Source organism: Rhinolophus sinicus, chromosome 16 (genome assembly GCF_057876585.1).
Source record: "Rhinolophus sinicus isolate RSI-liver-muscle chromosome 16, RSI-T2T, whole genome shotgun sequence".
Taxonomy (NCBI): domain Eukaryota; kingdom Metazoa; phylum Chordata; class Mammalia; order Chiroptera; family Rhinolophidae; genus Rhinolophus; species Rhinolophus sinicus.
Window position 1 is genome coordinate 117,292,447 of NC_142516.1, and position 13,176 is coordinate 117,305,622.

General features: G+C 38.4%; 1 protein-coding gene across 3 annotated transcripts in view; it reads left to right on the top strand.

The window, feature by feature from the left end:
* Positions 1-13,176, top strand: part of FAM149A (family with sequence similarity 149 member A) — a 40,864-nt gene that overhangs the window by 19,050 nt on the left and 8,638 nt on the right. Inside the window, exons 1-9 of one of the 3 annotated variants that reach the window (XM_074329775.2) lie at positions 633-775; positions 2,920-2,990; positions 4,487-4,603; positions 4,892-5,024; positions 7,861-8,003; positions 8,985-9,110; positions 9,795-9,962; positions 10,516-10,706; positions 11,555-11,709. In XM_074329775.2, the coding sequence (XP_074185876.2) occupies positions 7,918-8,003; positions 8,985-9,110; positions 9,795-9,962; positions 10,516-10,706; positions 11,555-11,709 (726 nt within the window). In that variant the 5' untranslated portion in view covers positions 633-775; positions 2,920-2,990; positions 4,487-4,603; positions 4,892-5,024; positions 7,861-7,917. Of the gene's footprint in view, positions 1-186; positions 776-2,919; positions 2,991-4,486; positions 4,604-4,891; positions 5,025-7,860; positions 8,004-8,984; positions 9,111-9,794; positions 9,963-10,515; positions 10,707-11,554; positions 11,710-13,176 lie in introns of those variants that run through there. The other 2 variants (XM_074329774.2, XM_019736067.3) reach the window with 2 other exon arrangements.

The window sequence follows — 13,176 nt, forward strand, 5'->3', positions numbered from 1 at the left end:
GACCCGCCCAGACAGCCCTCCTCCCCGCCCCCCTACTTCCCACCCCTTCCACCCACCCCCCACCGGGTTGCAGTGGGAATGCCAGACCAATGCTCATTGGAGGCCAGGAGAGGGCGGTGGGGCGCGTGCCAGGAGGCTGAGTGGCCTGTGGCCAAAACTCAGGTCCCTGGATTATGAAATCTGGCCTCTGGCTGAGGGAAGGGAGAACCACGTGCTTTTCCAGAGGTCAGGGTCCTGGGAAAGTGGGAGGTGTTCAGAGGGCAGGGAGACAGCGGATGGGGGCAGGAAGCCCGACCAGATTTTGGAAGCGGGGGCGCTGGGGACCCACCGCCTGGCCCAGCGCGACCTCTGTGGAGGACGACGCGACCCGGACAGGAGGGGGAAGGGCGTGCGCGGAGGGGACGGAGGCGTTGCCCCGCGGTGCCGGAATCTGGTCCTTGCGGGGCTGAAGGATCCGGAGGGCGAAGCAGACCTGGGCGCTGTAGGAGCAGCCGCGCCCATGGGCTGCGCCGACCTGGCCAGGAGCGCCCCTAGCCGAGCTGCTCAAGGCTCGCTGTTCCCGGACGCGACTCGGCGGCACGTGCGGGACTAGCGGAGTCGAAGGCGCCGCGCTGGGTGGGCGGAGAGCTGAGGCCCCGGGGGCGCGGGGGCGCGCGGTCGCCCGCCGCCTGCAGGGGGCCTGCGCGGGGTATCCGCGCCTGTTGGCTCCCAGGCCTCGAGGTGCGGGGCCCGGCCCCGGGGACGTCAGTGCAGGCCTTGGGCTGATTGTGATTGGGTAAGTCTTGATCTGGAAAGGAAGTGGGATGAACTCTGTCGTGTCGTATTCTTGTGCCATGTGCGTGATTCTTTTTTTTTTTTTTTTCTGCTTGCAAAGCTGGGATCCATCTGGTCTGTTCCTTTCATCCATTCATGAAATCTCTCGTGGTGACTTCATCCAGCCTTCCCAAGTGAAGTTGCTCACATGCTCTGAGAAGCATCCATCACATCTGAGATGACTTCTCCCGAGAGCCAAGATTATTTATAGGGTGATCTTATATTAAGTCAAGGCAGCATGAGTGCTTTATAGGAGGAGCAGCCTCTTGATGGCCAGTCCATTCCGGAAAATCATCCTGCATTCTAACGCGTTCAGAATACAGTGCTCATTTCAGACAATCCTTTTACGCAGAAATACAAAATTTTGAAAGCTCTAATCACTGTTTAATACTTGAATTTCTACAAGTCAAAGTGGCAGAGGTTTGTGGGCTACCAAGAGGCAGCGTTTTAAAATAAAAGTATATGATCGAGTCATTCATTTGAACACTAGACTGGAGTGATTCATGGAGATTGAGATTTAGCCTTAACTTTGATGTACCAACAAATTAGTACAACATGGTTCAGTTGTTGCACTTCAGTCTACTGTGAAAACTAGGTCCTGTCTGCAAATGAACAGCCTTAAATGTACTGAGTAGCTGAATTCTATCATCTCTAAAATATAAACAGTAGAGATAGGAACTAGTATATGACTGTCATATGTCTATGTATTATGTAATAAGAGCTTAATAAACTTTCCACCACATTCAAATTATGAGATATTTATAGGACACATCTGTATGTTGTGTACACTTACTTAGATTGTATGGCTTACGTAGGAGTTGAGTGTTTACAGGCAATTAAAGATGTTCAGTATTATGCATGAAATAATAGTATAAAGCATGATTGGAGGACAGAGAAACCAGAGAATCAAAACAAGACAGAAAAAGAAAAAGGCAAATTATACAGATTTTGTTTTTAGTTTATAATGTGAATAACTTGTGGTTCCTAGAGAGACACCCAGGTCAGGTGGCCTGGGTCCTAGGACCAGCTCCATCCCTATCTTTTGGGCAGTCATTGAATGAATGGGCTCAAATTCCTCTTAAGAATTCTTTAGATTCTGTGGTCAAATGTATATGTCATTACACTGAACTCTGACATTCAAGAAGTTCCACAGAAGTATAGAGCCTTGGAAGAAGCAGGGAACAGCAGAGGAGAAAAAAGGAGAAATGATGTGGAAGTAGATGGTTGTTTCAAGGCATCCATTTTATAGTAATTCCCCCACCCCCCACCCCAGCACCCCTGCATCTTGAAGACCTCCTGTCCTCACTCACTTTGAAGTGATAGGAATGCCCATTTGGCAAGGATATATAATGTGAATATAAAAATTACTTATTCCATTTTGTAAATAATTTTCTTTTTAGTTTGAAGACTGTCCCTCTTCCCCACCCGCACAAAGGGTGAATTTTCTGGAGGAAGAAATTATTGTTCATTGGAAACAAACAAATGGGCATGTGTCTGATTAGTGAATTTAGTTTTCAAGTTGCATAAAAAAAGAGGAAGCACAAGAAGAAAGAGAAGTGGAAATGAGTGCAGCAGATGATCTATTTGGTTGTAAAAGTCATTTTTGGAGAAATCAACTACTCTAAACTGTAATTTTTCTTCTTTATAAAGGATAAAAGATTCTCCAGAAACGTCTTGAATTTGGAGAATAATTTCATGTCTGGTCACAGTGGAATCTTTTTTTTTTTTTTTTTAATTAAGCATGAATATTCAGAGTAATTATAGAGCAAAAACATGTTCTTTGTTAGAGTCACTAATCTCTGTTGGTTCTTTCAATAAGCATAGAACATATCTGTGTGACAGGAATCACTTTAGGTGCTACAGATAAAGAAAACTAATGAAGTATCAAGGTCATCACAATAAAAACTATTGAAAGAAATGCTGTGGGAGGTGCAAATTACCAAAAGCACAGTGTTGTCATGGAGTAGTGTGTGCTAACAATAATAGCATCGAGCACAATCAGTCTGATGTATCTAGCACGGAATATGTAGACACTGCACACCCTTTATCTAATCTGTCTCACAATAACTGTACAAAAGAGTTGACAGTATTGTCACTGTTTTACAGATATGCATATTGAGTCCAGGAGAAGAGAAATGGCAGAGTGCACCAAGCTGCTTGCTCAAAGGATACAGCCTGTCAGTGGCAGAGCAAGATTTGAACCCACCATTATTATTATAGGAATAAATTATTACTCAATAATAAGCCAATTAACTCATATACCAGTATATATTTCTTAATGTTCAAAGCAGATCTGTTTGATGTAATTTTTAGTTGATTACTTCTCTTATGTCTTAAGTGTTTTGTATGTTTATCTGAAGTTTTTGAGTCATGTGTAAATGACAAATAATTGATGGTTTTAAAACAACTGAACAGGGCTAAAGGTAAAGCAGTTTGTTAAGCTTTCATGCTTTCATGTCCTATGTTTTTCCTCTGATACCCTTTAACGCCTTTATCCTCAGAATTGCTTGGTTGTACTTAAGATATATGAGCTATATAGGAGAGGAAAAAAATCATAATTCTTTCTTGTACAGGACATTTTTGGAAGTCAGAAGTTCTAGCTAACCTCTGTTTATAGTAATTCATTTGTTTTTAAAATTCCCTTTGTTGAAAAGTACCTATAAATATATAACTAAGGGCAGAATTTATTCTCATGTATTAATATTTTTAAAAACTCCATTTACATTCAGAAATGCAAATGTTGAAAATTAGGTACCATTTTAATTGAAAGTGAAAGCAAAGTTTTATTTTAATGAATGCTAGAGTGGTGTCCCTGTTAGAAATATTGCAAGTTGACTTTTTTCCCAAACCATTATCATATTTTAAATTAATATAAGATACAACATTTGTCTAAGAAAATATGATTTTTATAAAAGAATAGAAATATTGGGAAGGTAAAACATTGGGAAGGTATTTTGACTAGAGGGAAGTAAATGTTTTAAGAGGTTCATTGAAAGGGTATTTTAATGATTAACGCTGTACTACACTAGCCAGGTTTAATACCTTCTTTAAAATGTAGAGATTTCTTTTGTTTTAGTTTTACATTAATTTTAATATTTTAAAACTCTACAAATTAGGCTACACACCAAACAACAATGCCAAACTAAAGTGAGTTATTGTTTGTGTGTTTCAGACATTTATTTATTTATTTATGTGTTTAGTGATTCAAAAGAATTAGATGTATTTCAGAATTACATGGAATTATAGACATTTTCCTGGGAGCCTGGCTGGCTTTTGCAAGTGAAGGATACCTGTTAAAGGGATGGGTGGAACCTGAAATCAGAAGTCATGTTTTACTCGCCAATTCATGCCATGGAGTCAGGCTATATCTATCTGCCCAGAATTTTGTGTAACTTTTAGCCTGGCTAAGTTGCAAAACTCTTTTTTTTTTCAGTTTATATAAAGGTGCATGTAGGTTAATGTCAACCTTGATTCTAAGACAGTAAATAGTAATGTCTTAGGCCTCAATTTCTTGAGGATATGTGGTATGTGCTTGTCTGTATGTGTATTGCACATGTGTATGTTTAGGGAGACAGGGCAGGAAGAAGGTAATAACTTTATACAAAATAAAATTTAAAAGCCTTATTAAATAAAATCATAACATTAGCGATACTTTTCATATTTTATTTTTCAGAAGAGGACTATCAGAAGGATCTGGAAAACACAATTTTGCTGTGAAAAGCAAAGATCCTTTACCTACACACTTTACAAGAAATGTGCAGAAAGCCATTGATAAATATACACGTATCTGGTAAGAATTAGCCTGTTAAATGTTTCCGATTGCGAAATCAAACATGCTCATAAGGAATATGGGGGGAAAAAAACACAGTGATTGGCCATGAATTTGTAAAAGTAAAAAAGCTGTTTTATTTTTAGCCTAGTGAGTAAACTAAATAAATATTTTTAAATTGGTATAATGTGAAATTAACAGATGTATTTAAAGAAAGAAAAAGGAAGGGGCTCAGAGAAGTAAAGCCCCTTGTAAATATAACCTTTCCCCTGGAAATGTTGTTTATATTACTTTCCTTTGTTTCTGCAGTGAATCTGTGTCATCATTTTCATCCAGTGGAAGCCTCACACACACAGAAGCCCACAGCCCTTCATCTGAGACGCGTAGTTCCACCACTGGTTTATCTACCGAGAGGAGCTCCATTTACTCTTGGAGAGATGATGTGTGTCTTAGAATACTTTGGATAATCCCATGATTACAATTTATAATGAAGAGTTGCTTTCTTATTTAAAAAAAAAAATCTCTTTACCAATTTTAAAAGCATTACTTATGACACACATACCTATGTAAGCATTCACATGTCACACATAAGAACTTAAAAATACAGAAGATATCAGGAAAAACAAAAATCAGTCATAATCTCATAACTCAGAGTCTTAGCTGTTGATAGTTTTCTTTTTTCTACCTCCTAACCCGCCCCCTCGGTGTGTTATATATGATTTCTTGTATGATATGTATAGCTGTAAAATCAGGACAGACTCTGACAAGTAGGAACTCAAATAAGAGGAAAATTTGGGAGAAAGTAAAAACTGCAAAAAAATCACCATGATTAGAGAATCATGGTGATTAGAGAATTAGAGAATTTCTAAGTCAGATGTTTTACTTTCCCCTTCTAACCCTAGCAGAAAGTAGCCCTATTTTTGTTCTTCTCAGGAGTGGTATTCTTAGCTGGGTGAGCTTTTAATCTACAGCTCAGGCTTTTTTTGGACACACGGCTGATTGCAGTCTCCTGCCTCTTTAGTCCCTCAAGTGCCCTTGCTAACCCTGGTCACAGCCTTTTGTGAAGCCTTGTGTCTGGGACATTCCTCCACCATAGCACTTTTGATGTTCTTATTCCTGCTCCTTTTCTTGAGTTCTGTTTTCCTTTGCTCTCTCTTTTTTTAATTAATTAATTAATTTATTTATTTCTAAGTTACATTTGACATTCAATAATATTTTATATTAGTTTCAGGGGTACAGCATAGTGTTAGACATTTATATAATTTAAGTGATCCCCCTGACTAGTCTAGTACCCACCTGGCATTATACATAGTTATTATATCATTGACTGTATGCCCTATGCTTTACTTTACATCCCCATGACTATTTTGTAACTACCAATTTGTACTTCTTAATCCCTTCACCCAGCCCCCTCCCACTCTTCTCACCTCTGGCAACCATCAGTTTGTTCTCTGTATCTATGAGCCTGTCTCTGTTTTGATTTTTTAATTTTGTTCTTTAGATTCCACATAGAAGAGAAATTATAGATATCCCTCTTTCTGTGTCCGACCTATTTCACTTAGCATAATACCCTCTAGGTCCATCCATGTTGTTGCAAATGGTACTCTTTCTTTTCTTTCTCTCTCTCCCCCTTCCCCCTCCCCCTCTCCCTCCCCCTCTCCCTCCCTCTCTCTCTCTCTCTCTCTCTCCCCCCTTTCCTTCCTTTCTCCTTCCTTCCTTCCTTCCTCCCCCACCCTCTTTTTTTTTTTTTTTTATGGCTGAGTCTTTGCTCTGTTTAAAAGCAGTTTTCCACTAATCACTACACATCTGGCTGGGCTCCCCTTCCTCCTCTGGTTTTACAGCTGTGATTTTCAAATGCTGGGAGGGAGGAGGGTGTGGGAAGGGAGACTGGAGGATGTCAGCTCTGAGTCACTCAGGACTTACAAACAGATGGGACTCTTTCACTTCTGATAAACAGCGCTCACCTCACATCAACTCCCTGCCACCCCATTCACATGCTTTTGTCACAAATATGCCAATGGTAAGAAGGCCGAGAACCATTGCTTCATACCCTCCAAATTCTCAGATTCATATCATTTTCATGTCATTATCCATAGAGATTCTTATGATTTCTGTTTATAGAATTTAAATTACTCCAGAACCTACAGTTGCTTTTAATTGAAATACTTTTATTTACTTTTTGATGGGTAGTATTTGCAAAAGCAACAAAATGCAAAAGAGACAATTTGAAAGTAAGCCCTCTTCTAGGCCCCAAGCTACCTAATCCCCCCTAGGAGACAAATATTATTGGTTTTCTCCTTATTTGCTTTTAAAAGAGATAACTCCCCTGCAACATGGGAATCTAGTTTATTATCAATTGAAGAGAAGAAATAACCCAGAAAATACTAAATAGCATTCCAGGAAAATCCACCTGAATTGATCATTTGGGATCAGGTATGTCAGACTGAATATGCACGTGGTTGCTCAGGGTTGTGGATTAGGTGTCAGGTTCATACACCGCTGGAACAAAATGTAACTAGGGCTTTTGCACTGGAGGCTGCCTACCTAGTGTTGGTTTTCCCAATTATGGTAATATTCACAGTCTCCTCATTGGTCCTGAGGGCTATAGGACTGTTGAACTTTGCAACAATCCACAACACCCAGAAAGGCTGAAAGGTTTTCTCACCCGCAGTTCACTGCAGCCACAGCCCAAGAACCTCTTAAGGTCAGGCAGGAAAAATTAATACTCTGGCCTCCACCTAATAGCCCTGCTTCTTAGGATAGCGGGATGTTGTTTTTTTTTTTTTTTTCACTGATTAATAGAATGTGAGTAGCCCTTTCTGAAAGAGTAATTTTCCTTTTTAGTGGTATCATCATTAGAAAACAAAGTGTATTTTGCAGATGTGCTTAGATATGTCACACCCAAGTATATGAAGAATGTGTGTGTGTGTGTGTGTGTGTGTGTGTCTGAGAGAGAGAGAGAGCGAACATAGAAATATAGGTGTATGAGTAGATCAATGTCTGTAAATATGTATATAAAATCTATGTAAAATCTCAAAAATCTCAGCTCATGTGGTAGAAATTAACTCAACAGTTGAAGAAACTGAAGCTCAGAGTGGGATGTAATTTATCAGATTAAAAATTGGAGCGCTGGTGTGTCTGGCCTTAAAGTCCAGTTTCTTTTGATCATGTCATACTCCTATGTAATGGGTACTTTAAATTTGTAAGTATCATTGATCATGAAGCTGATATTTCTACAACTTCTAGTCTTGTAAAATAAATGTGCATTTCTGTTTTAGGATTTTGACAAAGTCAATGCACAGAAAGTACAGCAGTTATTCTGGGAGGTCGAGGAAATGTTATTTGAAGGGAAAGTGAGCCCTCAGATCCAGAACCTGTTGGCTGAATGCAGTGAGTGGTCAAGAAGATCCATTCATCTGAGGTAGGGAGTTTTTCATAACAATTCTCTGGAATGGTTTTTGGAACTGCCCACTCCCGATTGTTTAATACTATTAGTACATTTTGACTAAAAGCACTTGCCCAGTCAAAATATGTATCCAGAACACATGTCCTTTACTGAGAAATCACATCCTTTGAAATGGTTTCTGAGGTAATATGGAGACGTTCCAATACTCAAGGGCATTTTAATTTGTGAGAAGCAAATCCAGCTCATTTTCTGGGGAGAATACATGAGAACGCTCATAGAATTGTCAGTGGATCTTCTTGTTACCTCAACTAGGTACCTTTTCAAAAAAATCTTGACTAAGTTTTTATTTTCTTTTGAATCCTTCATAAGCCCCCTGCCTTAAAGATATATTATAATATGTCAATGAGATATTAATTGTGAATGCTTACTGTCCTAGGCCTGGAGCACTTACTGAAATGTCAGGAGCTCAGACTGGCCCCCGTCCCAGTTGTCTTATGCAGTTATGATAAAAATGAAGGAGGGGCGGTTGGAAAAAGAAAGATCGCAAGGAACATAAGCCAAGTCTATATATTTATATATTTTTATTCGTTATGTGATATTAGTTAACATTTAGAGAGAGCTTCTGTGTGCCTAGAATTACCCTAGATGTTCGGATCTGATATACATTATCCCTAAGTCACTCATCAGTCTGACAAGGTGATATTATTACTCTATCTTGCATCCACAATCAAACAAAGGAAATCAGTGTCTTAGCGAGCCTGAGAACTTTGTCTCCAGTTTCTTCATTGTCGCAAGAACAGCTTGGCCTGCTCCTTCAAAGCCTGTGCTCTTTCTGTGATACCATGATGCATCGCATGTACCAATAAGTATCTGACTGCTTCATAGATGCTCCTTTGTGATATTATTTTATTTGACTTTTAACACTGCAAAATACTTTTCCCTTTTCCAATAAAAAAATATTAGTAGTTTCTTTTCTTTTCCTTTTTTAACATGCAGAATATTGGGAAGACAGCTCCTCCTGCCAACTGATGAAGGGGTCCGCCACTTCCAGGGCAGCGAGCCTCCTTGTGCAGTCCACGAACGCTTTTCGGATGCCTGTGAACCCAACAGCAACATCAGAGAGTATGTTCCTATAAGTTGCTTTCAAAAGTATTTTTAATTGCATTTTAGTTACACTTTTTCATGTCTATCTCAGCCATGAGCCTCGGCTCCATCAATTGGAAGTTTAGATTTCAGTGAAGGGTAAGTACAGAGTATTTTTTTCACAAGATATTTCTGATTCTAAATTGATGATGATGATGATGATGATGATGATGATGATGTGTGTATAATACAGATACCAAGGGAGTTAACTTTTCAACTTTTGTTTCAAAGACTTTCTGAAAGGTGGGCTAGATGAAAAATCAAAAACTGCTTCATTGTGATGGATCCTAAGCCCCAAGGCAGTAGCAGCAGAAGAAATAAAACTCCATCATTTTTTCTTTTGCTCACTAACAGATTTTGATAAATCCCTCTATGCCAGTCACACATAGTATTTGGGACTGTGCCATGACATCTTTTCATTATAGTAGAGAGGATACAAACACAGAATAATTGAGGCTTTCAAGAAGCCCTTAACATTTTTAATGATTCCTGTGTTAAAAATGTTTCTGTTAAGGATGTGATGTGTTGAATGTAATATTTAGTGATTTTTTTTTGGGGGGGGGGATTCTATGCTTTATGGATAATTTGAAGACCCACCATAATCATGCAAACATTGTATTCCTGATGTTCTACAAACTCATGGAGAATCTGCTTTCCCTGTAGATTGTGCATCTCTGGCTCTCACATACCCCCAGCAGCACTTGCAGCCCCTGCCCTGCCAGGCCTGGACTGCACAGGACTGGCTAACCTACTGGCATGTTCATCCCTGCAAGAAGAGGTCTATGACGCAGATGGAAGGATTGAAGAATATTTCGCTTTTGACAAAAAAGAGTAAATAGAATTTTACTTGAAATCAACTTAACAGTATAATAATATTAATTTATTTGGCATTTATTTTGACTATATGCTCATTTCGCATTTTGTGTATTTTTTACTTATCCAAAAGATTTTCCATTCTTTGAAGAGTAGTGTGATGCAAAAAATTTTTAGATTCCTAACAGGAAGTGTATATGCTAGAGCAGTGTTTCCATTTCTTTTTTATCACATGGCACAGATAGAAAACAAGAATTGTGTCCAGCATGCTGGTGAAAGTGGGCAAAGCTACTTGTGGCATTTATTCCGGGATGCTCTTGGTACCCTATACCTAGCTGCCCAGAAGGGCAAAAGGGAAGGTCCAGTCTCTGTAATACTGTATAATAAAAATTTGCCTCATGACTGAAAATTGATACATTAAAAAAATAACAATGTGCTGTTTACAAAAGAATGTTATATTTATTTATATATGTATAATGTGCATGTATGCATGCATATTAGATAGATGGATAGCATTATTTTAACTTTAACCATTGATACTTTAACTAATTAGAACGGGTTTTGTCCTTAGTGACGATGTATGTGTTGAACAAAACTCAGCTCACCATCGTAGGGCATGGCATAAACATGGATTACCTCCCGTTTCCCCTCATGACTGTATCAAAGACGCCGTGGCTGCAGAAGTGTTTGATTACGTCTGGACAAATGTGGTGGAAATATTGAAAGAGCTGATTAGAAAAAACTGGGAAATTACACTCACAGGTACTTAATTACAGAACACACCTTAATGAAAAGAAAAAAAGACCCCTGTTTCTCAGCTTTGTGTTCACCCCCCACCCCCCAGCCTGGCCATACCTAGGACATGACTAAGGTGAGAGGGAAGTGGATTTTCTGCCTTCATTCACAAGTGAATTGTACTTTTCAAAAAGGACATGGTTCTTTTAGAGTTATAAAAAATAATATATGTACACTCTGGAAAAAACACAGAAATACAGAAGAGAGAAGCTAGAAGTCACTTTTTTTAAATTGTATTATGGTAAAAAAAAAAAAAAGAAAAGAAAACTTACCTACTAACTAATCTCTAATAGTGGGATACTGGTTTTTAATTCTTTGTGATATTTATAAAGTAAATGTGTACATAACTAATTTAATAATCACTTCATTTAACCTTATAAAGTGTTTCTAAACTACTTGAAATTGAGTAGAAATGAATCATAGAAATATTTCTGGTGGACATTAATGACTGGTGTTATGGAATCAATTTGGACAAACACAGCAATAATAATAATCATGTTAATTTAAATATTGTTATTTTTCCAACCAAAGAGATTATTTGGTATATTATAAAATACCAAGAATCTTTCTTGCTCCAATCTATAATATCTATTTTTCTACCAACCACTGAAATGATAGACATTTCATTATGTGCTTGTGGAAAAGTGTCATATCAGCCAATTGTTCTGTGGGGTGTCTGCTCTCTGTAGCAAGGGTCAGTGGCCATAGCAGACTCATGGTTATTCAAGAACAAATGTTCTCTTTGAACAGTGAATTTTAAGTACACATGATAGAAAATATGTTTCTTAATGACATTGATTTTTCTGTTGACACAGGAAGAAAAAAACAGAAAGAAAAATTGAGAGTAGCTGATACTAAATCTTCACATCTACTCATTTCCCGTATTAATACTGATGTATCAAGTGTTCCTCCATCCAGAAGTTCTGAAAATCGAAGTATGTCCCTGAATTCTCATCTTAATCCAGCTCAGGTAGATACCTTACTAGTCTCTCTCCTTCAATTTTTATATCTCTGGCTCAGTTTGTCAACACTACCATTCTATTAAATTTTATTGTCAAGATATTTGGGTCTGTTTGTCAATAATATTAAAATTTAAAAATAGTTATTTCCTGGAGTTTAATAGACTCACCATATTCTTTAATAGAGGAGGGTCTCTCAGATTTGAGACTCAACCTGCTTTGAGCTACAGAGCTATTTCCTATTTTTGAAGAGAAAAAATGTTTTTCTCCAATATTTCTAGACAATTTGCTGGTTACAAATGTTCTCCTCTCTTCCCACCAAGGTGATAAAACAGTCAATCAGTATACATTGGGTTCATTCAACATTTATTGATTTTGTGTTAAGTGAACTGTATTAGGTGTTTTGACGGGATATGTAGATGAGCAAAACATAGTCTCTGACCCAGTAAAACAAAAAATATAAAACAAGTCAGATGCAATGTATTCTGTGAATGACATGTAAAAAAAGTGCTGCAGGAGAATAAAGGAGAGAATGATTTATCCTGACTGGAGCTGGAGGCTTGATCTTTTAGGTTGGAGGTGAAATTGGAGCAGAAACATGGAGAAATGAGTAGGACTTTCATGGGTAGGAAGTCTGTGCGGGTCATTTCAGGCCAGACAAAGGCATGAAGGAATGAAAGAGGGGGTGTGTTGGGAAAACAGTGATTAGACTGAGGGTTAGCAGATGGGATCCTGGAACCAGCAGAGGCATTGTGGTAAAACCAGGGCATTTGGAATCAAGAGACCTCTAAGGGGAATTATTTGGACATGTTTAACTTTTCTAAACTTTAGTTTCCTTTTCTATAGAATGAGGATAATAATATGTTCAAAGAATTGTTGTAAGGTTAAAATCATGTAAATATGTGAGAGCTCTTAACACAGAACCTGGCAACTAACACAGTAAATTTTTCTTGAATTGCATTCTTATTCAACGATCTGGTGGGAGATGAGGCTGGAAAAGACAAGCTCACTCAGTAGTGCTAAGGAGTTTGGGCTTTATGTTTTACACAGTCCATTTTGTATGACGGAGCAGAAAAAAGGGGTAAGAGAGGATTCCTGGTCTTGAGGTACATACAATTTCGTTGGAGGGAGTCCAGCCATGCCAAACAATACTACACACACACACACACACACACACACACACACACAAGATGAGATAACCTAGTACATAATAGAGTGGATGAGAGTTTGAGCTTTGGGTATAGATTGCAAGTTTGGAGCCTGACATCAGAATTTATTGGCTTTTTGGTCTTGAATCAGTCCCTTTCTCTCAAAACTTCAGTTTTACCATATGTGGGTTCTGTGAGGTAGGAAGCTGTAAGAATTAAAGGAGATAAGATGTGTGGCATAGCATAGGCACTCAATAGTGTTAGTTTCTATTAACTAACTAAATTTATTAACTTAACTAAATCCTAAATGATAGACAAGATTTGTTAAGC